This window comes from Aotus nancymaae, unplaced genomic scaffold (genome assembly GCF_030222135.1).
Source record: "Aotus nancymaae isolate 86718 unplaced genomic scaffold, 86718_ANA_hifiasm-v0.15.2.pri h1tg000019l, whole genome shotgun sequence".
Taxonomy (NCBI): Eukaryota; Metazoa; Chordata; class Mammalia; order Primates; family Aotidae; genus Aotus; species Aotus nancymaae.
This window is the reverse complement of record NW_026988431.1, coordinates 44,766,832-44,794,774: the sequence shown is the minus strand read 5'-3', so window position 1 is coordinate 44,794,774 and position 27,943 is coordinate 44,766,832. Positions and strand designations below refer to the sequence as shown.

General features: G+C 38.4%; 2 protein-coding genes across 6 annotated transcripts in view; one reads left to right on the top strand and one right to left on the bottom strand.

Annotated features, from left to right (window-relative positions):
• Positions 1-27,943, bottom strand: part of MED12L (mediator complex subunit 12L) — a 366,898-nt gene that overhangs the window by 116,514 nt on the left and 222,441 nt on the right. The window lies entirely within an intron of this gene.
• On the top strand, positions 206-27,904 carry GPR87 (G protein-coupled receptor 87). The gene is made up of 5 exons (XM_064378922.1): positions 206-300; positions 21,584-21,715; positions 25,132-25,252; positions 26,140-26,269; positions 26,586-27,904. Exons 1-5 carry the CDS (start codon positions 206-208, stop codon positions 27,692-27,694), a joined length of 1,587 nt encoding a protein of 528 aa, XP_064234992.1. The 3' UTR covers positions 27,695-27,904.

The window sequence follows — 27,943 nt, the reverse complement described above, 5'->3', positions numbered from 1 at the left end:
CCAACATGGGCATTCAAGAGAGATCACCTTGAGCTATGTTGCAATTAGATCCCTGCTTGTCTCTGTTTTGTAATAATGAGTTAGTGTCCTATAAAGGACTATGATGCCCTGTATATGTGCATTTTCCTTGAAGAAGAAACAGATACATCTGACATTAGTGATAGAGAAAAATGAGATTACAACATAAATACTATGCCTACCAACAATGGGAGGAAACACTGTCCCTAGGTCCACACCAATGCAGAAAAGCCGAAGGGAGGAAAAAGTCACGTGCCATGGAGAAACCACTAGAAGACCAAGGTAAGCCTTGGTAATACATTTGCCCAATGTCTCGTGCCAAAAAAAATGAGAATTCAGATTAAAGAGTTCATTTCAGGACTGAGAAAGGCTTCTGAGTAATCTTACCGCATTTTAATTTCTTCAAAGATGTGACACTCTTTCCCTTGAGCGCCTTGTCTCTTTAAGAATATATTTTGAAGAATCATAAAGATTGAGGGAATTCTCATTTGAATTTCTGTGACTAAACCAAGACTCTCCATTTTACAGACCCTGAGGTCAAGAGAAGTCAATTGAGTCAACCTATATCCCAAAGAAAAAGTGAGTTTGGTTCTATCAACTTTGCAATCAGTAATATATGAACCAGGCCTATGTCCAAAAACAAGATTATAGATACTCTTATTTTACTTCAAAATTTCAAACTCCAATGCAGACTTTGGGCTAATATGTCCAAATTGTCTCAGAAACATTTAAGTATCCCCTTGCTACATGTCCCACAGGAGGGACCTAGCAAACACAGAATGAACCAATTTTCAAAAACCAAGGAGATTAAAGAAAAAGTAAAAAAGAGGAACTTTCTAAAGAATAAAAGATTCTAACAAGACAGTAAAACTGAATTCAGTGTGTGCTCATTAAAGAATTTCACATCAAAAAAATTTCTAAAATATTGGGAAATTGTCAAAATTTTAATGCAGGCTAAGTATTTTAAAATATTGTTTTAATGTTAATCTCTTGACTGATAATAATATTGTGATTACATAAGAGAATATCCTTGTTCTTGGGAAACATATAATATGTTGAAGCGGTTAAGGGTGATATATTTGTCCCAACGATGGTAACTTCAAATACATCCCCCCAAAATCAGGTGTGTCGGGCTGGGGAAGAGTATATGTGAAAACAGTAACAATTTATAAATCTAGATGAAATCTAGTTGAAAAATTCTTTCAATTTGTTCATAGGATTAGTTTCTTTAAAAATAATGTTAGAAGGAAAAAAATCACCCTATTTTAAAAACAAAATTTTTTAAAGTTTTGTGGTGGCAGGCAGACAGACAGACACACACACACACACACACACACACACACACACCCAAGATGCTCTGTATTTAAAATAAATTCGAGGTTTGTAATGGCTAAACAAAACTATTAAAAGAGTGCCCCACAACTAACAAGATTTTCCAATGAAGTGTAAAGGAAATTACTGCTATAAAGATCCCTGGAGCTTTTATGAAATGTGACACTTGCTATAAAAGCCAGCAGGAAAAAAATTATGTAGGTTTACCTCTCGATTATGTGAATAGTAATAAAGTTATGGGCTGGCTGTTAGCTGCTCTTTTCATCAAAGTGTTACATTTTTTTCATGACTAAACATGTATAATTTCCCTTTTTGAATGTTAAATAAGACTAGCTTTCACAAGTCCCGACTTGAGACTGGCATAATATACTTTCAGACTAAAGCATAAAGGCTGTCTCACGTTAACTTTTCATTACTATACTAAATTTGCACTGCCAGCCAACAAAACACTGAAACACACCAAGCTAGCTGTTATGCTACTGTCCCGGGACATGTTGCTTACAGAGGTATTGAGAAAGGAAAAAGCGCATTCTATCCGAGCCCACCTGAGGAGAAAAAGGGGCCACCTACTGCAGTGAAGGGACATCACCTTATTTCCTACTTAAAACCATCACACACAAAGTTAAAGATGCTTCATTATGCTGGAAAATTTCACAGGTCCTTCTTCACACTTAGAAGGGTCTATAGTAACCCTTTCACAGTAGGCCCCTCCCTTTTTTTAAAAGGGCTTTATTCTTATAACAGAAGCCTGTCAAATATCTGTCAGAATAAGCTCCCTTCTATGATTTTATAAACATCACTGGAAATGTGGGGTGATAATCCTCAGAACTTGCAGCAAAGTTCTTTGCTCAACATACTTTTAAAGGGGGCCACAAGAGAGGCTTTTTTCCTTTGATGTTTTTAGTACTTGACGGTTAGTTGTTCTGGCAATAAAATGTCAAATTATGAGCAGTACCTCATTTATAATTTGTGAATCCTAATGAAAAATGGCAAAAAGTTCAACATAAGAAGGACAAGTGTCCCAAACTAAAGTCTGCATAGCATAACTCTTTTACTCAAAATGTAACAAACTGGCTTCAAAAAAAAAAAAGAAAAAGAAAAGAAACTGGATTCAAATGCTAAAAGTGAAATCCATGGGGAAGTACAACTAGCACAGAGAGAGTCAAACCTAAATGAAAGATTGTTTGTAAATCTGCAAATTCTTATAAGATTGGGCCATTATTAAGTTATTATTCAAACACCTTCCCTGGGACTAGCTACTTATCCATAACACACTTAATCCACCCAAAGCAGAATAATTTAAAAAAAAATTAAAATTGTGGGTATCTGTTTTTGTATGGTTAGGAAGCAGATAGGAAAAGATAATACAAAAAATATAATTTTGATACCCAATTCTTGATGTTTAAGTTAAACATACATTTGGTTTAACTTAGAAAAAAATAATATAAGAAATATAATTCTGACACTCAACTCTTGATCTTTAACTTAAACACTCATTTGTTTTTCTGTAAAAACACAAGGAAAACCAACTAGTATGTACACATTATTTCCTTAAGAAGGCATAAGCAAACACTAAGTAATACCTATTAAAGATTTACTAACTTCAAAAAAGTTTTCATCTTTGATTATTTTCATTTATCTTCATCCATGATAACGAGTTTTGATTCCATTTGATGAAATGTTATTTTTTAAAAACTTTAATGCTGCATTCAAGAAAATATCAGCATCTTTGAGATTCTTATCTGAAAGCACGAAAATTATTTACAAATAAGTAAAAGTGGATGGGCGCAGTGGCTTATGGCTGTAATCCCAACACTTTGAGAGGCCAAGGAGGGCGAATTATGAGGTCAGGAGTTCAAGACCGGCCTGGCTAACATAGTCAAACCCATCTCTACTAAAAATACAAAAGGTTAGCTGGGGATGGTGATGGGCACCTGTAATCCTAGCTACTCAGGAGGCTGAGGCAGAGAATCGCTTGAACCCGGGAGGTGGAGGTTGCAGAGAGCCAGTATTGTGCCACTGCACGCCAGCCCAGGCAACAGTTTCAGACTCCATCTCAAAAAAAAAAAAAAAAAAAAAAGTGATCTGATTATATAAATTTATCATTGTTGGATGCTTTTTTAAAGCAATAAAACAAATTGTTTTATGTTAAAGGTCAGCATTCAAAGGAGTCAGTGAATCCAGCCCTGAATAATTTAACATATTTTGAATATTCGTCATTGTATATATCTATAGATTTCATTAGTTTCATGAATAAGACTACAGGTTTCCAAAGTTATCAATTACAACAATAAACACATTTTAATTTTAGTCTTTTAATAATATGTAGAATAATATTTTCAAAGAAATAAAGCATATTCTTATTCCTTTTAATCCACAATTTAATCTGCAGGAAAGCTACCAATATATGTTTTCTAGATAGCAATAGGAAGCCGGGAAATAAACAAAAAAAAGGACCTAAAGATTGGATCTGATGAGTTAGTAGGCCTCAACCTGAGACTTCATCCCCCACTCCTTAAGCAGACTTCTGGCCGTCTAAGCTCCAGCCCTCTGTGTTTCCTTCAGGTGAATCACCATCTGATTCCTGCAGGTTCAGGAAATACTCTTCCCCAGTCGACAAATCTCACCTACTCTTGGTTGTGAGTCATTAACATTAGCAAGAGAGCAAGTTGTTCCAGTAGTTGCTGGGCAGGAGAATTTGAAAGGGTGCCCCACAGGACAATCTCTAAAGGGGTAGGGGAGATACCGACTTTGTCTGGTTGGGGAGAAAATGTAGTTTTTATGCTTTACCAGAAAATCCACTTCCCTGCCGACCTTAGTTTCAAAGCTTATTCTTAAGTAGAGACAAGAAGCCTGTTTCAACTTGAAGGCACCATATGAGGTGAATGGACAGCCAGCCACCACAATGAAAGGTAAGTGAAAAATTTTTTATTTTCTTAAAGCCATGGTTGATAGGACACAGCAATGATTAAAACTGTAATCATATTTCTGCTTAACTCTGAGGTTTGAAGAAAAAGTAGAAATTAGAATGCTGACAATAAGATACGAGGCACCACTGTGAGCCACGAAGCTTCAACTGTTTCCAGCTCAGGCAGGCAGAAACATAAACTACATATTGTGTCTTCAAAAGGAGAAACAATGTTTTGGCAATCACTTCTATTTAGTACTTTTTTTTTTTTTATCACATTTACTTTATTATAGTATGAGTAAAAGCCAAAGTCTCTTATAATTGTTTCCCAGGACCCAACACTTAAATTTGTTTCATAATCGTTTATCTGAATTTTTTTAAAAAAAAGAGTGAGACCAAAAAAAAAAAGATTTTTCTCTTTCCCAATTGCCTCATTTTGATAAAAAAAAAATCTGTCTTTTCATTGTACCACAAAGAACAGGGCAATCCTCATTCTGATCCCTGGAGACATCGTGTTGAAACACGTCAGGAAAGGCACGGAGAAAACTGCCCAGTGACTGACAAACAGGTTAGGAACAGCTTAGTTTTGTTCCACATTCAAACTGTTGGGGAAGTTTTCACTGCATTGAGGAAAACAAGAAGCAAGCACGGAGATCTTACTTCTTTTAAATTTTAACAAGGACTTTTAAAAGATAGATGAGCCTAAAGTAGAGTGACTTTTTGATTCCTGATTTTAAGATTTATCTGCTAAAGAATTTTACATCACATTCTCAAGTTGAATCTGCTTTTATGTTAGCTATATTAACATTTTAACAAGAGTATTCTTTCATAACTGTTCTCCAATTTACAAGCAATATGAACAGCAACAAATCTGGTTCTATATATTTGTTATATTCATATTGGGGGAATACATATTGGGAGGAAGAAAAAGCCAGACACCCTGTTGATATTTATTATTTCAGCCAATTGAGATTAACTGTCTCCATGAAGTCAGTGATCAAAGAGGCATGTTCTCTTAGTCCTTAAGCAACATCTCGTCCTCAGACTCTTGTCTCTGACATCTACTTGAAAAGTGTTGCAGGTATATGTGGGTTAAGGACAAGGGCCTAGAAGAGCAGATAGATGGGTGAATTTCGTTATTTAAAGATACAGCCTATAGAAAGAAAGCATCCAGCCAGTAAATCCTCACTATTTCATGAAGACACTGAGAAAATGCCCTAACCAGAGACAACATGTGAAGAGGTTTACTGCATTCAGACATGTGGGTGGGAAAAGGAAGACTAAGTTAAAAGGAATGTTCTTATTTAGAGCTGTGCTGTTTGTGCTCTTCAGAGTCTGCCTGCTTTTCTTCCTTAATATCCTGGCATTTGACTCCATTTAAGAACAGTAACAAAAAAAAAAAAAAAAAAAAAAAGATATTTCATGCTTAGTTCTTTACTCTGAGAAAATGCCACAGAAAATTTAGAGGAGACGACAATGGCTATTAGTTCTTTGTATGCTCTTAAAATAAGAAAAACCAGGAAAACCCATGAAAATCCCTAAAAGCCCAATAAAGGGTAGGGTTGTGAAGACAGGACAGAAGTGAGGTGAAATCTAGGTAAAGTCACCTCCCTGGAAGCATCCCCCAGTCTCCAGGGTAGATGTTCTCTACACAGGTATGAGGGAGTAGTTTGGGTTTAAAGTAGAAAGCCCAGGACTCACAGGAAAATGACCTGGGTTTAAGGGCTGATTGTACCAAATATTATCAGTGTGATTTAGGCAAGTCTCTGAATCCCTCAGGAGCTCATTTCCCTCCCTCACAGGTAAAATGTGGGGATTAGATCAGATGGTCATTAGAGGTCCCTTATATCTCTAGATTCCCACGATCCAGGTGATATGCTGAGATGCTGGGGTTGGTAATCAAAGAACCTAAGGCTTGGACCAAGCACACAGGTATGCTTGAGAAGAAACAGGGTAGAGCCACAAGCTACGTCTTTCCCAATTCTGCCCCTAACCAGCTACATGGTGTTAATCAAATTTCTACTTCTCTAGGTCTCAGATTCTTCCTCTGCAAGATGGAGATGAATATAGGAAGATCAATTTGCTCTTTCTACCTTGTTGGAAAGTTTTGCATTAATATAAATATTAATACAAGGGCCAGCTGCAGTTCTTATACTCATAACGACCTAAAGCAAAGAGGCAAGAGTAAAAGCAAATGTGATGTGACCCTGCTGTTAAAAACTAGATGAGATGTACCACCCCTCACATCTTCTGCTTCAGGCCAGTGGTGAAAGACAGGTTCTTTCTGACCTTACAAAGATTTCCAAACCCTCTACCTCCTTATATGGCAAACACAGGCAGAATAGAATATTTGTCCTCTATCCTATACCTAATTAGCATATTTTGTTTCATTAACTTTCTTACTGGCCAAATATAAAAAATATTACACTAAAATACAGGAAAAGCACTGATTAAGTTCCATTTAGTCTAAGTCATGACATTAAGTCATTCGTATCATTGGTTCTATAGTTTCTCTCAAACAGTAATTTTTTTTTTCCTGTTTTTTTTTTTTTTTTTTTTGAGACAGAGTCTTGCTCTGTTGCCAGGCTGGAGTGCAGTGGCACAATCTTGGCTCACTGCAACCTCCGCCTCCTGGGCTCAAGCAATTTTTCCTCCTCAGCCTCCCGAGTAGCTGGGACCACAGGCACGCGCCACCACACCCGGCTAATTTTTGTATTTTTAGTAGAGATGGGGTTTCACCATGTTGGCCAGGATGGTCTCGATCTCTTGACCTCGTGAACCGCCCACCTCGGCCTCCCAAAGTGCTGGGATTACAGGCGTGAGCCAACGCGCCCGCCCTATAAAATAATTTCTAATCATTTCCATCATGTTAAAAGAAGAGCAAAACTCCTTAAATGACCTTTTCTAATGTACAAGATAGGATCTAGGATCTGTATGGCACAAACTGTCCTTCTATTCTTAATACTAAAACAATAATAATTAGCATATGCTGATAGCTTAATATGTGACAAGATTACTGCATATTTTATCATACTTGTTTTTTAACTCAGAAAACCATATGGTATAAATTACTATTATCCACTTTTACAGCTGAGAAAACTGAGGCTTGACGAGCATACCAGTAGGGAGCAGAGCTCTGACCTTGAACCACTGTCTACAGTCAACTATGTTCTATTTGCTGTTATCTCTTTTTGTGGGTAGTTTCATATGTAAAATGATACAGATTTATTGTATATTTACCATACACTAGTACCACAGTACAGACTACAGCAGATAAATGACCATGTTGGGTGCGTGATCCCCTGCAATCAAGTTGGAGCTATTTTACTTGCTAGTTTTCCCAAAGGAGACCTCAAGATGCTAATCAGCACAGAATACCAAGTTTTTGTGCAGGCAGTAGCAGAGCAGTAGTTAGCAGCACAGCTCTGAGATGAACTTATGTTCTGTTCAAATCCAGGCCCTGACCCTCATTAGTGGTGTTAATGAGGGCAAGCTCTAGCACTGAGCAACAGACAGCATGTATCTGCTCAAAGAACAAATAATATGTGCCAACAGCCCAAGTATACTGTATTCCAAGCGTTCTCTCTAAGCTTCAGGTTTTTTTCATCTGAAAAATTCGAGTACTAATTCTTACTACCCACTCAAGCAACTGAGTTACTACTGAGTTATTATTACATGCCAAGTTTGAATAAAAGGTCTATGCTGTGGTAATTCCTCATTCAAAAGAATCTTATGAGGACTGTTTTACAGAAGAAGAAACAGGCAAAGAGGGCTTGGATAACTTGCCCAAGTAAGTGGCAAATCTGTAATGTGAATCCAAAGTCCTTTTAATAAATTACAGTATACACAGATAATTTAGAACAATCCCGGGCATAGAATAATACTAGCCAGCATTTGCTGAGCTCTTTTGCTGTTGTTGTACCTAACATGATAGACACTTAGACTTCTCAAGCTCCCAGAGAAGGGTTTTGCCCTGTAGCCTGAACAGGCTCCCAGGTTGAAGATATTCCTGGCTCTCGACCACCAGAGCAACTCTCTGGAGGACACAGAACACAGTGAAACTTTGTTTTCCAAGTCCTTGAGTTTAGAGAGTACACTTTACTGAATATATCAAGATTCGGAATGCCTCCAAAGCAGAGGCCAGTATACCAAAAGGGCAGCAGAAACAAAATGATCTGAGGTCCCTGCACTAAAGGAGCTTATGATCTAGTTAAAGAAAGAAAAATGTTAACAGAATACTTGGACTGTTTGCACATAATAGAGTACTAAGCTCTGTGGCTCTCAGGCTGAGAACTGATAAGAGAGATCCAAAAAAACAATGTATAAATATCTGTTGCCTCTAGATTGTAGCCAATTGAGGATTTGTTATACTCTTTTGGGGGGTGGATGACCTACCTGTCCAAACTTGTTCCTCCTCAGACCTGCTAGATCCAAAAATTATAAATAAAACTGAAAATAAATCACTGAGCCTTTTAAAACTTTTTAGATAAATTGGCTCCAAGACAAATTGGAAAAACTGCAAAATTAATTTTTGTTGTTGTTGTTTTGTTTTGAGATAGAGTCTCGCTCTGTCACCCAGGCTGGAGTGCCTCCTGAGTAGCTGGGATTACAGGTGCACACCACCACGTTCAGCTAATTTTTGTATTTTTGGCAGAAATGAAGTTTCATCATGCTGATCAGGCTGGTCTTAAACTCCTGACTTTGTGATCCACCCACCTTAGCCTCCCAAAGTGCTGCGATGGCAGGCATGAGCCACCGGTGGCACACAGCCTAAAATTGTTTACTGGATATGTTTACACAGAAAATAGTGCTACATATAATGATGAGGTAGAGTGTGGCTCACAGTAATATGCAATTCTTAAATATCACCACTACAATTGTATTCTAGTTGTCTCACCCAGGCATTTTAAAAACCTAAAAAATGAAAACTTTTAGAGGATAATGGCTTGCACTAGGTCAAAACGGTATATGCTTATATTATGTATAGCAAAACCAATTAATAGAAGAATAGCAAATACGTGGTTCTCAGCCATGCCTTACACAGGTCAACTGCCAATATCTAAAAGGTAACTACTACATCAATGTGTCAGCATAAGTCATAATGGCTGCTAGAAAAGTAAAATTATAATATCTCTTAAATATCAATATTCCCTTTACCCTAAAACATTCATTCTAATTTCATGTTATAAACAACAACACTATATATATATATATATGTACATACACATACACACATACACAGTTTTAAATATATATATATATAATTTTAAAAACTATTCATTCTATGCCTAGAGCCAACAGTACAATACCTCAATTATTATCTCTATTTTTCATCCTAAGACCCAGAAATGCTAATATGTACCCAATCCTTCACAAAGTCATGCTGGATCCTAGCATGGTCTGTTTATATCCAGTTTACAGCCCATATGAAATTGCAAATAAGACAGGCACTAAATAATTGGCCAGTGTGGAACTCAGTTTGTGTGCTCAAAATTGCAGGCACCTGAAATATAAATGCCATGGTACACTACTTCTTGCTCTGATGGCTTCCCCATACTAGAAGATGCTCTCAGCGACGTAAGTGTCTCACAGCCAGGGTGGCACAGCCAAACATCTCTACCCTTAATGTTTTTACCCACCCCAGCTCCTATCTGGAGATGGCACATTTCCCATGCTGCCTCCCTTTCCTCTTCTGTCAATCAGAACCTGATTAACTTCATGCCAACTAAGCTCTTCTTCCAATGTATTCATATAATTATTTTATTTATTTATAATCTTCCTGGTTCCAACAACAACAACAAAAATGAAGTATTTTACATGAAGTTAATTCAAATGAACTTTAAATTTAAACAAATGAGGCTTGGGAATAAGAATGGTGGGAAATTAAAAACCATACGAGAAATTAGTTCACCAAATGCATTCATCCCTATGTGATACTGTTGGGCCTTAAGGTGGATCTCAACTCCAACAGGAAAACAAGAAAGCATAATGATTTCATGCTGATAAATTCACAGCTGGCCTACAGGAACACCATTCTTAATATGTAAACTAGAAAATCTCCCATGAATCTTAACATAAAGAACCAATGTAGTACTGAACACACAAAGAGTAGGCACAGTGAAAAGGGTTGAATGCTTGAATACACCAACTCAAAGCTCAATTCAGGCAAAGCCATTTTATAGGAGCAGGATGAGACAATGTAATGGGGTCCAGGCATGTGGCTCACTTTAAATATTTTCATCTTACTGCTGTTTCTTCATAATTGTTCTAAGGAAACCTTTCTGCTTCCTTCTCCCAGTGTACTTTATTCTAATTATGAAAATTTTACAAGCGTTAGAAAACTAGCCATCTTTTATTAGCATACTGGTATTGTTGTTTCTTCTTATACCTGGCTCATTTTCCTCACTGACACAACCTATGGGGCTGCTGCTGGCATGTGATTTGTAGCCCTCCACTTTAGCTTCCTCGACTTTACAGTGAGCTGTTGGGAAACGTCAGCAGGCCCAGCGTTTGATTAGCTGATTTGATCAGACCTTCTTCCTGGTCTTCAGCCATGCCTTACACAGGTCAACTGCCAATTCTTACTCTTGTCTCTACCCTCCCTGGGTTGTACCCTTTCACTTCAGAAGGCAGAAAACAAAATGTTCGTTTAAAAAAAAAAAAAAAAAAAAACAAAAAAACCTGACATATGGCTGCCAAAATGAAATTAGGTCAGAGAGGGGGCCAAATTCCATCACAGCCAAATAGTAAGTCAAAGGTATTTTTGAACTCTGACTCTGTGCCTGCAGGTACTCTGCTAGACCCTGAAGACAAAAGGATGCAAGGACACTCTGGCAGTCAAGCAAACAACAAAAACAGAATACAACAGCTAGAGGTATGGGAAGCCATAGGGCTGAGGAGCACTCACGTGGCACATGGGGATAACATGGAAGGCTTTGAGAAGAGGAGACAGATGAATTAGACCTGAAGGTGGTATAGGCAGCTTAGCAGACAAGGGGGAGAAGAGATTCCCAGGATAAAATGCATGCAAGGTAAGAAGGGCCTGGGGCAGGAGCATGGGAGCTATAAAGTAGGCAGGTATACAGGTCAGGTCAGGAGGTCCTCATCACCTGCAAAGGAGCCTGAGTTGTATCCTGTACAAGACAGTAAGCCAGTAAGGACTGCAACAGACGAGGACATCAAGCAAAGAAATGCAAACAGCAAGAAAATGCATATGGGAAATCTTAAGATAATACAATTATATAGGTTACTATTTCTCCTAGTAGGGAAGTTATCACCTTTATAAATCAAGCCAGAGAATATTATTTTAATTCAAATATTCCTATTAGTTTAAGAGGCATTGTTTAAAAAAAATATATCAAGGTGACACCACCACCACTGCCATGAAGAATAATTATAACTCTTAAGTATAATGCTTAAGCCACAAGATGCTATTCCAAAACAAGAAACAGCATCTACACGAACTTATGAAAAGTATTCTGCATCTTTTAATAGGCTAGTAAATGGTAATCAAACAACTAGAGACTTTACCTGGAGTCTTGAATTCTAAGAATATTTCTAAGGGGCAGAAGTCACTTGAAATGTATTTAGTTTAGAACATATTCATTTAAAACCACTATGCTGGCTACTGGGACTGTAGTCCCTAACCAGACCAGCCTCTTACATAAATGATCCAGAAGTTACCTACGTGGAAATTATACTTTGCTTAAACAGAAAATAAAAATACATGTTTCAGCTCAGTAAGTTGTAAAATTTGAGCAAAATTCTTATTACGCACAATAACCACATAGTAATGTGATACAGACCTCCTGATCTGACTCACGATAGCCACATAGTAATGTGAGTAGGAATTTTACTTCAATTTTATGACTTACTAAGTTAAAACACATTTTTATTTTCTGTTTAAGAAAAGCATTTACTGTTTAAGGAAAGTATATTTGCCATGAATTATACCTTTATATTACTATTGCACTTACAATATAAAATTGACTTAGCATATGTTCTCTTACCAGATTAACACAGCACCCTTGGAAAGTAGGTCAAGTATTTGTTATTCTCCCTGTTTCACACATAAGGAGGCTCAAGCTCTGTGAGATACAATACTTTATTCCGGGTCACAGAGTCAAAGATATTGTTGGTCAAAACTTAACTTGGCGCAGTGGCTCACACCTGTAATCCCAGCACTTTGACAGGCCAAGGCGAGCAGATCACGAGGTCAGGAGATCAAGAGCATCACGGCTAACACAGCGAAATGCCATCTCCACTAAAAATACAAAAAATTAGCTGGGTGGCATGCACCTGTAGTCCCAGCTACCTGGGAGGCTGAGGCAGCAGAATAGTTTGAACCTGGGAGGCGGAGGTTGTAGTAAACCGAGATTGCGCCACTGCACTCCAGCCTGAGAGACAGGATGAGACTCCGTCTCCCAAAACAGCAACGAAAAAAAATTTAACACCTGCCTACTGAATCCAGGTCTAGGATACTTTGCACTGGTTAGGGAATCTCAGTCTAGAACACTTTCTACCAGAGAAGCTACTTCTGACACTCTACTAGGTCAGCAAAGCAACACCACAGAAGCAGCCTGTTCTGGGTTCATTTCCTGGCTTTGCCTCTCACCATCTGTGTACTATTAGGCAGGTTGTTGTATCTTGCTCAGTTCCCTCACTTGTCCAGAGAGAATAGTCAAGTTTGAGGTTAAGGTTATAAAAGGGAGTTTACAATAACTTTACAACTTAGGGAGTTTACATCAACCCCCCATCCCCTCTAAATACACACACACACACACACACACACACACACACACACACACAAAGCGAGTTAGGTGTAAAGTATTATATAAAGTTAGGTCACACAGGTGACCTGAGGTCACCTGAAAAAAAAAATGTCTATATTGTTAACCAAAGTAGTCCTAATTGTAAGCTACATGTATCAAGCAAAACTATGAGAAGAGAACATCAGTGTAGCACCTGAAAAACCTGAATGAAGGGTTGCTGTGCTTTGCATTCCAACACCTTTGGAAGACTAGCTCCATGCATGCATGCATTTATGAAATGTACTATGAATAAAGTGACCTAATTCCATTGCAAAAAATGTAACTCATAACCAGTGAGGTAACCTGCCTCTTTCCCCAGGCCTTTGGCAGAGCTATAATCTTAGCATGAAAAATACACATAAATTTACAAAAACACATACATATAAAGTCAGGTTTAAACTGAGAAAGATTCTTAGATAATAGGTGATACCAAAATAGTAGATATCCTGTATCTTTCAACAGAAACTTTCTATCAGATGGATTTTGTGACGATTATATCTTCAACACAAAAGTGCAGGAACTACAAAAATATCTCTATATAATCCAACAGTTCAGTATAGCTTCTCAGAAGTAAAGTGACAAAACAAACCTTCATATCTCAAATTCTTACAATTTCAGATGTGAGCTTTCAGAGGGAAAACTGGAGAGTGGAGGACAAATAGGAAAGGTATTGATATTACAACTCTGTCATTTCAGAACCACCATTTCCCAAACACTAAGTAAAAACAATTAATCATGAGCAACTGCATGTAGGGAGCCAGCATTTAACTGGCATTTATCTTTCAAGATCCTGATCAGAGGGCAATAACAAGAGAGATAAAGCCCAGGGAGAGTTAAAGCATTGCTATGGCATGGCAGGGCACACCAGCCGGCTCTGCCTGCGGAGGGAGTTTCCCCGGCATAGTACAAATGACTCCACACCCACACCGAGATCCAATCCAGTGAACTGCAACAGCAGGCTGGCTGTGTGTGGACCACAAGGCTGGGTGCCCAAAGTAGCTGTTCAGTAGTCCCGGATGTTGTCCTCCCATAGCCCTTCTAGGGAGAGAGAACAAAGGTTTGGGCATCCAACACAACTGGGGTCAAGTCCCTACTCCACTACTGGGAAGCTTTTCTTGACACCAGAAATCTCAGTTTTTCCCCATCAAAAGCAGTTTTATCACACAATCAGTAGGGTTTTCACTTAAAGGCCCCAGTAGAGGGGTGGCACAGAGAAAAGCTCAACTATGACAATTAATTCATTCTCAGGTGTGAATTAAACAACATGACCTCCTGTCACTACTTTTTCTGGGTTGCTCAGAGGTATAAGAAAAACATTTGAAAAGAAAGGCTAACTGATGGCCAGTAATACAAGAAAAATCAGGCATTTGCAGGGAGGAGAGACAGAAGAAGAGAAAAATAATTTATAATCAAAGTAGAACAATTGGGGATCTATGGAGGTTAAGTATAGCCATGTAAGATTAAATGATAAGCAGAATCAGGGTTGCAAAATCAAGTGGCTGTGGGACCCAACAGGTAATGCTCCCCAAAGAGGCAGCCCAGGGATGTCAAGGAGAATGCTGTGAGCCGGAGAACTGGAGAGAGCTCACTTCTCCATCAGGAAGGGGCAACTCATACTGCTGGACTGGTCATGCTGGATGTTGGCACATCTTTTCATCTTTCAAGATGGGATCCAAATCTGGATTTTTATGTGACATTTCCTGATGTTGTCAACATGGTTCAGGCCAAATAAAACTAGACCTTTAGTTTGGAAGATTAGCAGTTCCTTCACAAGCTTGATGGGGAAAACAAACTCCTACCTCTGCCCAATACTGCCCTCCTCCCACTTCCTGTCCTCTAAAATAAACCGCCAGAATCATTCTTCATTTTTATTTCACAGGAGTATAATAGACAGAACTGCAATTTCAGTTTGTACTAGATTCGATATGAATCCCAGCTCTACCCATTACTCATGATGTGAGTCAGGGAAAGTTAATTAAACTGTCTGAATCTTGTATCTTCCTACCCGGGAGAGGGGGGTGGGTGGAAATATATCTAGGTCCTAGGGTTGCTCTGAAGATTGCTTGAGATATCAACCACCAAGTTTAGGGTCTAAAAGCAAGGAGAAATTGAGAACATGTTAATCCTTTTCCACCACCCTCATTTTGAAAGAATAGCTTACAACCAACAACAAAGAAACATGGTTAGTAAAATAGCCAAAGGACAGTATCAATGGGTGGCTGGAAAAAAACAGATCTCTAAGCAGCGATACCATCTAACCTCAGGAATGCCTGTGAAACCTGGGCCTACCACAAACATCACATTCTTGAGTGGTTTCATCAGCTCTCAGCTGAAGGAGCAGTAGGTGGCAGGGCAGGATTCCCACCCAGGATCCAGGTCCTGGAACGGAGTCCTTTACTACCGCTGAAGCAATCTTCCTTGCAACACCCTCCAAGTGCTGGGACATGCAGACAATTCAGAGCCACTGCAGTAAAAGCACACAGGGGGCCCGGAAGCTGAGGCGCTGATTGCTCAGAAAGACAGCAGGCAGGTGAGGCTTTGAGACAACTTAAAGGAAGGGCAAGCTCTTGGAGCAAAAGTATCAGTCAAATGACTCCTGAGAGGTCAGCTGAGGCTACCAGCCACACAGCCATCTCAGCATAAACAAGGTGCAAGCATTCACCCTCCTCAATCCCCTTGTCCAACCTACAAAGCACTAAATAAATTCAACTGTGTACCTATGATATACAGTGGGGACTGAAACGACTTCAGCCCCACCCTGTGCAAGTACACAGGCTGCTTTGTAAATATTAATCATTGTACCTCACAGTCATCCTATAATGGACGAGTTATCATACCCATTTTATATATGCAGAAATGGAGGATTAGAAGCTAAAAGGAACAGAGCTGGGGTTGTAATCCAGAGAATCAGAGAGCCAAACCCTCGCTCTTTGCACTCCACCATGGTGCTGCCATACTTGACTACAGGTCAAGGCAGGATTTTTTTTTAAATCCAAGCTGGGAAAATTTTTAAATGCCAGACATTAAATGATATGCTTAAGAAAACACTCCATCAAACCTTTATCTATCTCTACCTCCCACCTTCTCTGTCTCCTTCCCGTCACAGGCATGTTCTTTTTTTGAAAGAGTTGTCTGAGATTGCTGCCTCCACTTCCTCACCTTACAGTTGTTACTAAAGCTCTGTCATTAGGCTTCTCACCTCAAAACACCCCAGGCCCCCCAGCACATGGAGCACTGGCAAAGATGAACAATGGCCTTTTTGTTGCTGAGTCCCATCCAATGGCACTTTGCTGTCCTATGTCACTTGACTTCCCCCACAGGATAAAACTAGTCACAATTCCTCATTTCTCAAACTCTCTTTTTGGTTCACATGACATTATTCTTTTTCGGTAATCCTCCCAACTCTCTGGCCTTTCCTTTAGGTACTCCCCGCGCCCCAAGACTGCGGCATTAAAAAGTCTACATTAGCTCTCTGCTATTCTCACTCTACTGTGTACTTTTAGTTTTCTATTTGTTTACTGGGACAGTCTCATTCTGTCATCCAGGTTGGAGTGCAATGGTGCCATCTCAGCTCACTGCAACCTCCGACTCCTGGGTTCAAGCGATTCTCCTACCTCAGCCTGCCAAGTAGCTGGGATTACAGGCGCATGCTATGTCACTCAGCTAATTTTTCTATTTTTAGCAAAGATGGGGTTTCACCATGTTGGCCAGGCTGGTCTCAAACTCCTGACCTCAGGTAATCTGCCCACCATGGCATCCCAAAGTGCTGAGATTACAGGCGTGAGCCACCATGCATGGCCAACTGTGCAGTTTCATCTTGGACAATCTCATCCATTCCCACAGCTTTTCTATCACTGATTTTCTGTTGGCCTTAGATTGACATCACCAGCCAGGAGCACCTCTCCAGGCTCCAGACCTGTCTCTTTAATCATCCAGTAGACATCTCCACAAGCATCATGAAATCAACTAATCCAAAACTAAACTCCACCCATCCCAATACTTGCTTGTCCTTTCATAGGTCCTACATCAGCGAAAGAGACTAAAATCTATAGCCAAATACCTGGGAGGCCTCCAACACTCTTCTAACCCTTTTCACCAGCATCATTCAGCCACAAATTCTTTAAGATGCCTCACATTTGTCATATTTCTCCATCTCTACATACCATCACCAGTTCCCCAGTAGATTATTATACCTTATCTTTGGCTGCACTCAGCATTTCCATGTGTTCCTTTCTGATTAGACCTTGGGCAAACCTGCCACAACTTGGGCATCATAGTTGCCATGGAACCTCTCTAATCCTTGCTTCTCTCCTCAGTTTGGGTACACCTCTGTACCTTCACAGCATCCCAAATCTCTCATTCAATATTGAAATGGTCTGTTTACTTCTGGATTCTCAACTAGATTTTCAACTTGAGGACAGAAATGTACCTTTCTCATTTTTATAAATCCCAGGGTCTGAAATACGAGCAGACTCTTAGTAAATGAGGTTATGAAAGAGATCAGGTTATGGTTGGAGAAGAAGTAGAGATTTCCAAGGTAGGGAGACAAGGGAGAAAGGAGGCCATTCACAGGGCAGGAATAGGTATGAAGAAAAGCAGAGAACTAAACTCAGGCATATCGCTGAGTCTGCAGTTTGGTTAAACCAGAGAGTTCCAATAAGAGGAACATGATCTTGAACTTAATTGAGGTCAAGGTTAATGGAAATAACAGCAGAAACTAGCATTTATAAAGCACTTAATTTGCAAATGTATATTCAATTTAACCACAAGAAGGAGGGATGCCAGATGCCAGAAAGTAGGTATTGTTGTTCCCATGACTCAAAAGATTATGGGGCAAGCAGATATCTCCAAAGTCTGTTGTGAGCTCTTAGTTACCAGAATCTAGCATGTTCTGACTTCCACATTTCATGATCTTTAACAGTACAAAAATAACTCCTTATCTTTAGTTAGTAATTATAATTCAAGAATTGCCTACCATACAGTAACACAGGATTAAAGAGCAAAAGAAAGACATGACTACATGGGTGATTTAGAAAGATGAATCTGGCAGCAAAAAGCAAAAGAGATTTATTTAAGAGGAATGAAGCAAGAAGCAGATTGACCAGAGGGGAAGGACAGTGGAGCACCTCCATCCAGAAGAGGACTGTTGGGTAGCAAGCAGGCAGAAGCAAAGGAGAGGTATAACATAAGAAATAGAAATATCGAAATAAATAGAAAGAAATAAGTGGCTAGCTACCTGAGAGGCAAGAAAGAGAGAAGCATCAAATAGAGTACTGAGCTTTTAAACTCTACTGACCAACAGATAAAGCAAATATTCATAGATAGAATAAAAGAAAAAGTTTCTTTTGAAAAAAGGAAAAACAGGTAAAGTTTAGATATGCTAAGTTTGACAACACAGACATACAACACACTCCAATGTCAACAATAAGCTGGAGTTTAGGGAAAGTGAGAGAGAGACTATGGTGCCATTGCAGAGATGAAGTCCATGCATCGGTGTAGACACGGGTTCTCCAGAGAAAAAGAAACAGAACAATGAGGGCCTGTGACCTGAATTTAGAGGGAGGACTTCATTTAGAGAAGGCAGTAAAGGAGATGAAAAAGGAAGAAACTCTCTCTTTTTTTTTGTTTTCATTTTTATTAAAAAATAAAGGCATTAAAAGTAAATTAAAGGCATTCAAAGGCTTATATGGAAATATTGTTTTTCTTTTTTTTTTTTTTTATATTTGAGTCATGTTATTTTTCCTGGTGAATTTATTGATGTAATCCAATTTTCCAAAATAAGTGAAAACATAACTGAACATTTGCCTGAACCTTCGATATTACAATAATGATACCATATAGATATTGTGCCAACACAGTATATTATTTTTTCTTTTTCTGGAACATATTTATTTATTTATTTATTTTTGAAACTCTCAGAAGCCAATAGAGGACAATAAAACATATTTCCTAAACGGAGATAACAAATTTGATTTTAGAAAACCCAAGGATCATGTCTGAATGAAGTAAAATCCTGATTTTTCTTTCAACAGGAATTATTAAGAAAATGGGAATATGGATCACCCAAAAGCACAAATTATCAGCCACATCCAGTAGATTATGGATCCAATTCCAAAAGGGACTCATAAATGAATCCTATAAATCACTTACATAACAGTGACCCCCCCACCTGCTTGAAAAGGTGGAACTTTTGCTAAATGTACTCTGCATTTCACTGTCTTCTCAAAGGATTAGAGAATGTACTTTTTAGATATGTTTTCCATGGGTTTTAAAACTCATCCATTATTGGCAGTAGCCTGTTTTATTCCTTTTCTTTCATCTGTGCTCTTTAGTTATTAACTTTATTGAGACATAATGTATATGTAACACAGTTCTCATCCATTTCAAGTATACAATTATTTTATTTATACAATTATGTTTAGTAAATTTGAAGATCTGCACAACCATGACCACTATCCAGTTTTCATCACACCAGTAGGATCTCTCATACCCTCCACTCCACCCCTAACACCAGCGACACTCATCTACTTTCCGCCTCTACAGATTTGCCTGTTCTGGACATTTCACCTAAAGGCTATGTAATCTTTTGTGTCTGGCTTTTTCTCATGCAAAACATTTTTGAGGTTCATCTATACAATAGCTGTATTTCATTTCTTTTCATTGGGAACTATTCCATCCTATTCCTATACCACAGTTTACTCATCTGCTCTCCAGTTGGCACTTGGCTTCTTTCTGTTTTTAACTGTCATGAATAACGCTATTATAAACAATCGCATACAAGTCTTTGCATGGGCATATGTTTTCATTTCTCTTGGCTAGATACCTAGACGTAGAACTACTAGATCATATCATACATTTAGTTTTAACTTTTTAAGAAACTGCCAAACTTGTTCCAGAGTGGCTGTTTTAAATTCTTACCGCAGTGTATGAGGGGTCCTATTTTTCTACACCCTCAGCAGCACTTGTTACTGTCTTTTTCAGACACAGCCATTCTGGTAGATGCCAGATGGTATGACACTGTGGTTCTCATTTGAATTTCCCTACTGACCAATGATGTTCAGTGTCTTTCCATGTGCTCTTGGTGAAATGTCTAGACAAATCTTTTGACCTTTTTTAATTGGGTTGTGTTCTTCTTATTAATAAGCTGTAATAGTTCTTTGCATATTCTAAATAGAAATCCTTTATCAGAAATGTAACATGCAAATATTTTCTCCCAGTCTCTTCTATGTCCACCTTATTGGTCAACTGTCTGCTCTCTCTCTCTCTCTTACTGCAACTGTCAGTTGCAGTGAGTAAGGTATACATGAAGCCATCTGAAAAGGACAACCATACAACTTGGGAACACAGAAACATAAAACTAAAAATGTGTTTATCAGGTAATTTCCTCAAAATGTTTTTTTTGAGAAACTGGATTCAAACTTTTTAAGCTTACTGAAATCCAAAGATTATTATAAAGTCTAGAAAATTAAATGCTTCAGTCATTCTCCCCAGTAAGCTTTAATAAACAAAAAGAAAGCAGAGTTTTACCTCTTTGACTTACATTAAAAATAAGATAATGCTGACACCCAAAAAAGAGGGACTCTAAGAACCTTAATCATTGCCTATGCTCCATTAACCAAAAAACACCTTCTAAATGCTGCTGTGTACCACATACTGAAGCTGTTCAAGGTGAGGTGTGGATAGACTGTCTAAACTATCAAAAGAGTGGATTTTGGGTGGAGAGAATCATTGAAAAATTCAAAATCATTTTTTCTGTCTCCCACCAAATCAAGTACCTTAGCTACATGTGATATTTGCAAACAGAAGAGAAGGACACACACAGGAACATAAAAAGAAATAATAAGTGCCTCTCCACTTACTGTGAACTCTTACACATACTCCTGCCTTCCACGTGCCCTTTCCCTGCTGTCTCAGCACATTTGCAGAGACAAAAGTAACTGCTCACACCAGCCACAAGTTTGCTTTGTTCTTGGACAGAATGAGGTTATTTGGGGTCTCTTTAAGCAACATCAGTGATGGGACATGAAAGTCCCACATGGTTTTATTTCATGAGAAACAGTGTGACTTCCCCTAACAGTAAACTGTTCCATAAGCACATTTTATTTCAGCTGCACTTTCCAGAACAGTTCCCAGGATTTCTGTTTTCTATGGTCAATACTGGATGGAAGCCAGAGAACAGAGAACAGACCCAGGTGCAGGGGAAGGGGTGGGGGAAATCATACTTGATAATATCCAACATCACAAGCACACAGGGTCTCAGCTAATCTTTATTAAGATGTGGTGAAGCATGTAAAGCTCAGAAAAGTTAAGGTATGTAGCCAAAGTCACCCACCAGACATAATTCCCAGAAGGGAATTATGAAAGAGGGCAACTCTTGTGTGGCCCAGGTGTTCATATGCAAAGGACACATGCTTTCTCAATCGTGAAGCAATTTCTTTAACTGAAAAGACCAAAATGTTGTATGTTCAAATTCCTTCCCAAATGATTTTTCGTCCATTTTTCTTTCTCTCTCTAGAAATCAAACCAGGAATAACCTATGCCGAACCCACGCCTCGGTCATCCCCAAGTGTTTCCTGACACGCATCTTTGCTTACAGTGTATCACAACTGAAGAATGGGGCTCAATTGGACACTTGCAAAATTACCAAGTAAGCCATCAGAAAAGATGCAAAGAAAATCTTACTTTATCAATGAATATTATTTATGCTGTGTGGCAATTTGGGGAGTTTAATGGTCAGAGAACCAATCAACAAAATAAACCAGTATTTAGCTACGCGTTTCCTTAGGTATAAAACAACAAACATGCAGGATGGCATTGCTGAGATAAATGCAGCTTGCTATCATTTCGTTTTACACTTTGTTTCATCTAGACATCTCTAAAATGACAAGTAGGATTAAATTAATATTTGTGGAATATTTTTAAACACAAACTAAAATACATATTACTTTCCAGATTTAATAGTCTAAACCAAGGTTCACAAGGTTCCCCAAGAGGCCAGAGACAACATCTACCTAATCTACTGGGTAACTGTTTAGAAAATAATCATACCTAAATATAAAAAATTAGCCAGGTATGGTGGCGCATGTCTGTAGTCCCAGCTACTCGGGAGGCTGAGGCACAAGAATTGCTTGAACCCGGCAGGCAGAGGTTGCAGTGAGACAAGATCGCACCACTGCACTCCAGCCTGGATGACAGAGCAAGACTCCATATCAAAAAAAAAAAAAGAAAATGATCATACCTAGGCAGCTGTGGTAGTGACACCCTATAATTTGAATGCTTTTTATTATTTAATTCCCACCTGGCAGGTAGAGCAATGACATATGTTGATACTTTCACATTTTGTGCCAAATGACACATCCTAGTGAGCAATGATGTCGCTTCACCAAAGGCAAAAGTGGCAGATTCTTCCCCACTCTTTCCTCATTCACAGTGTGACTCTATTAATATAATAATTGACAATTAAGCTTTACATTGTAGAATGAACACCTACTAAGTACTAGATACTGTACTCAAAATAATGTTTACAATGCATTTATCTCTCAGAAGATCCAGCAAGATAACTATGTGTTCCATTTTACAGTTATTAACAGCCTAAACCAGCATTGTCAAATAGAACTTTCTGCATTGATGAAAATTCCCTGTATCCGCACTGGTCAATCCAGTAGCCATTTGTGGTTATTGGGAAATTTGAACATAGCTAGTATTACTGAGGAAATTAATTTTTTAAATTATGCTTAATTTAAATTTTTAAAGCCACACGTGGTTTGTGATATATCTGGCTACAAAGCCCAAGCCTTCCACCAATACACACACTTACTCCTGCACACACACATACACAAACTTGTTCCCCCTGCAAAGACAGCCACGGTCCCCTTATGTCCCAAACATATACACAGATACACCCTCACACATGGCACAAAATAATTTGCTATGGAACTAGTAAATTGAGTTCTTATGTCACTGCACTTGTTAATTTAAAAGGAACTGGAGTGAGAGTGGGAGAGAATAACAAAGGAAGTTTTACGCTCAATTATCACTGTGTCAAGCCCTGCACTACACAATCCAGGGAATACCCCCCTAGTAAAGAAGGGATGGGGAAATCATGTTTGATAATATCCAACATTGCAAGCACACATTGTGAGAAAATAGCCTTTACACTGCTTGCAATTTTTCTTAAATGAATCACCAAGCTACTGTCAATTAAAGAGCTCCCTAACTTGGCAAAGTTCATTACTGGCAGGGAAGAACAACAGGAAAAAAACTGCCTGTGTGAAGAAAGTCATTTACTTTTAGTGGTCAACGTTCCTGAGCAAAAACATCATATAGAGAAATGCTTCTGAGTACACTCGTAAGTTTTAGAAATATTTGTGGCAATAATAGAGAAGCGAATAAATGATGGGCATAGCTGGCAAAAAAGAATATGATATAGACTTAATTCTAAAAAACAAATTAATCACATGAAACTCTCAAAGTTAAATTTTGAGACTTCCAGAGCAACCAGTTGAGCAATGGCTCATCTGCTTCTTAGAAATCATTTTTTGTCTCTACTACCATATTGTTTCACCAAATAACCCATAACAGGCTTTAACCACTGACTTGTTTGAGCTGCGCTGCAAATGTGTAATTTGTGAATGAGGTAATAACCAGTCCTAGGCCTTTATCATTAAGAAGTCCTATAGTCTTAAATGTTAATCCTATACATAAACTAAGGAAGCAAATACCATGAGGTTGCACAGTCAAGAAGTTCAACACTGGACTGTCTCAAAGCCACAACAGTTCAGTAACCACTGTGGAAAGAGGCCAATCCTACTTGATCTTTTTAATTTACAAATACACACACACACACACACACACACACACACACACACACACACAACCTTTTTTGATGTTCTGATTTGAGACTCTCATAATAACTATAATTGTTAGGCAAATCATTTTAACTTATAAAGCTTTATTTAATAAGAATGTGTGTTCATATAATTAAACTTTAAAATATTATGATATACTGAACTGATAGGCAATCCCTAAGCAACACTGTGAAGTAGGGGTTCTTGCACTCTACAATAGACATGCACAGCAGATCTCCAGGGAGCCAACACCAGCAGTTGAAATATTCCCTGCAATGTATGCTGTAGCTCATGAACTATTTATATCTGTACTTAAAATGATTTTGGAAAACAATTCATAAGTCATTGTTACAAGGCACAGCCATCACTGCAGGATATGACATGGCTGCTCCTTTTCAGGCTGTGTTCCTCAACTGGACTCTTTATTCTGATGTAAACTCACAAGTCCTCTCTCTGTTTCCCTAAGGGTTCTATCCTAGGTTAGATGAAAGTGACTGCTAATAGTTTAATTGGGTAAATTAATTCAAGCAGACATCTTAACTCAGTTAAAGCCACACATCTTAAGAAGCTCCTAATGTCACTGATACTGATTTGGATCTTATGATGCAAAAACAACCAAGACTATAACATATCATTAAATCAAAATAGGCTTGAATGATACTGTACAAGGAAATATTAGAAAGTGGCAGCAGTAATATAGATGGCTGCTGAATCAGGCATTTTAACTTGTAAAGCTTAGTAATACTATGGGTCTCATAACAGGCTAGTCCAGATATAAATTACTAGCCTGTGTTAGGATAGTTGGGCCAGGGAAACCAGTTTTTAAAAACACTCATAGCAAGGAATAAAAGGGAAAGAATTAGGAAGAGGACAAGGTTACCTAAGAAAAGCCTGCACTTAGATGTCAAGCAGCAATTCAGAAATCTGTTTTTGGATTTTAATCATCAAAACTTTTCTGTTTCTCTCCTCAAAGAAGGGAACCAAAACAGATACTAAACTGCCTGTGTGCAGGGCAGGGAGGACTTAAATTCATGGTGTTATCTCTATAACAAAACCATTCCAAAACATAGTTATAACTATAGTAAATATTAATTAGACGGAAGTAAAAAATTCAGAAATGACCTTCCTTCTAAACTTACATCCAAAAGTTGAATTTATAAATTAATTCCATTAGTTCAGGTTCTCCAAAAATAATGACGATAAAATGTGCTTAAAGGGTCAAGAGATTTATTGGGGAAAATGGCTACCAAGGAAAATGGGGACAAGCAGAAGGCTGGCACAGCCTTCCAACCACTTGTGGGAGAAAGAAGGAAGAAAGGTTGAGTAGGAACAGTGTGGTTTGAAGAAAGCTCAAATAAAAGGTTTGAAGACTGGTAAGTACTCCTCTGGTCAAAGTCTTTTGTCAGAGAAACCCCTCTCTTGAAAAAACAGGTATGTCCTGGTATCCCTGCCATGCTCAGTTATAGGCTGGGAGCAGTCCATGGGAAGCATGGCAGCCGCAGGCATGTGGTAGTGGATCCACAGCAGGAGTTGCCTGTCTGTCATGCTCCCCACAGTAGGAGACATGAGAGGCTCATTTCCATGGCTGCCACATAAGTCAAATGCTTATAACCCATTTCACTGATTATATGATGCAGTGATATGGTATAGGTCTTTAACAACAGAAACTAAAAATTCTAAAAAAGGTTGAAAAATTCCTATAATAAATGCAATTTGTATAACCTAGCCTTGTAAACAAGAAAAATATGCCAGGATGCAATTATTTTTAGCAAGTTGTCCTCCTTGGCAATAAACTGTAAAATTGCAAAACGTAGCATGAATGAGAAAACAAAATCAGCATTTCTCACTGGACCATACAAAAACATATTTGTGGATATTCTTGACTATACAAATGCATTTTAATAAAAAATTTACCAGACAATGTATAAATATTTATAATAATCAGCAGTAACTTCACACTAGCCTAAAACTTAAATTCTACTAAGGTGAAAACAGATTTCAGAGAATTTCAGAGAATCATCAAGTCAGAGCTACACCTATCCAGGACTTTCTTTGTTCACTTTAGAAGACAGATTTTCTTTTTATTTACAAAAATGCCAAGACATTTCCTTTCTATTCCTATCAGTGGTCCCTAAAATATCTTAAAAGTACTGTAAGAAAGTCATAGGCAAAAAATTCAAAATGACCCACTAGTTTTACACCTTAATTCTTAATGATTAAACAGCTTGTGACCTACACCATATCACTGCACCATATAATCAGTGAAATGGGTTATGAGCATTTGATTTATGTGGCAGCCATGATTGGAGGAGAAGATATATTCAAAGAGAGTGCCAAAGAATATACAGAAACACGTGCTGGCTATTTTATTTTCTTGTTATAGAAAATTTCAATTTTCTGTACACATTTTGTTGATTATATTTGTAATGATATCAAATGTGGAAGTATCAGGATAATTTACAATGGTATGTTTATTTTCAAAAGGCTGGTGTAGAGAATCAGAAATGGGACATTTTACTCAAGGGTCCTGATACGAGGGAGGCAGGGGAGTAAGAAGAGGTCACCAATTCTTTGGCCACTCAAAACATTAACAATGTACTAACTTTACTCTTTAAATCATTGATGACATCTTTAAGTTCACCTGATATAACAAAAAGTTGGGTCTGTAAGGGAGCCTAGTGGCCTGTGGGCACGCTTGCCGAGCACTGAAGTCCCATCTCCCCAATTCTCCTACAGATAACGAGCTGCATGGCCAAGAGAGTCACAATTCAGGCAACAGGAGCGATGGACCAGGAAAGAACACCACCCTTCACAATGAATTTGACACAATTGTCTTGCCGGTGCTTTATCTCATTATATTTGTGGCAAGCATCTTGCTGAATGGTTTAGCAGTGTGGATCTTCTTCCACATTAGGAATAAAACCAGCTTCATATTCTATCTCAAAAACATAGTAGTTGCAGACCTCATAATGACGCTGACATTTCCATTTCGAATAGTCCACGATGCAGGATTTGGACCTTGGTACTTCAAGTTTATTCTCTGCAGATATACTTCAGTTTTGTTTTATGCAAACATGTATACTTCCATTGTGTTCCTTGGGCTGATAAGCATTGATCGCTATCTGAAGGTGGTCAAGCCATTTGGGGACTCTCGGATGTATAGCATAACCTTTACGAAGGTTTTATCTGTTTGTGTTTGGGTGATCATGGCTGTTTTGTCTTTGCCAAATATCATCCTAACAAATACTCAACCAACAGAGGACAATATCCATGACTGCGTGAAACTTAAAAGTCCTTTGGGGGTCAAATGGCATAAGGCAGTCACCTATGTGAACAGCTGCTTGTTTGTGGCTGTGCTGGTGATTCTAATCGGATGTTACATAGCCATATCCAGGTATATCCACAAATCCAGCAGGCAATTCATAAGTCAGTCAAGCCGAAAGCGAAAACATAACCAGAGCATCAGGGTAGTTGTGGCTGTGTTTTTTACCTGCTTTCTACCATATCACTTGTGCAGAATTCCTTTTACTTTTAGTCACTTAGACAGGCTTTTAGATGAATCTGCACATAAAATCCTCTATTACTGCAAAGAAATGACACTTTTCTTGTCTGCGTGTAATGTGTGCCTGGATCCAATAATTTACTTTTTCATGTGTAGGTCATTTTCAAGAAGGCTGTTCAAAAAATCAAATATCAGAACCAGGAGTGAAAGCATCAGATCACTGCAAAGTGTCAGAAGATCAGAAGTTCGCATATATTATGATTATACTGATGTGTAGGCCTTCTATCACTTGATGGAATCGATATGTACAAAGTGTAAATAAATGTTTCTTTTCATTATCCTTGTTTGAGCCCCAAAAATATGAATTCAAAGAACTAAAATGATATGAAATGGGGTCATAATTTGAAACTAAAGAAAGCATTAAGGCATAGCAAAAAGAGATAAACAGGAGGTAGTGCACAGCTGAATGAAAGAGCTAACGGCTGGAAGTCTGAAGAGCAGAGTGAAAGGGCTGAAAGAGCCACAG

Bases quoted from the DNA above. Each gene is read 5' to 3' on its own strand.
- GPR87 (XM_064378922.1), top strand. From the start codon at position 206: ATGGGAGGAAACACTGTCCCTAGGTCCACACCAATGCAGAAAAGCCGA. The intron at 21,716-25,131 runs GTAAGCCATCAG...ATGTGCTTAAAG, and splicing joins GACACTTGCAAAATTACCAA to GGTCAAGAGATTTATTGGGG. The intron at 25,253-26,139 runs GTTTGAAGAAAG...ATGATTAAACAG, and splicing joins GGTTGAGTAGGAACAGTGTG to CTTGTGACCTACACCATATC.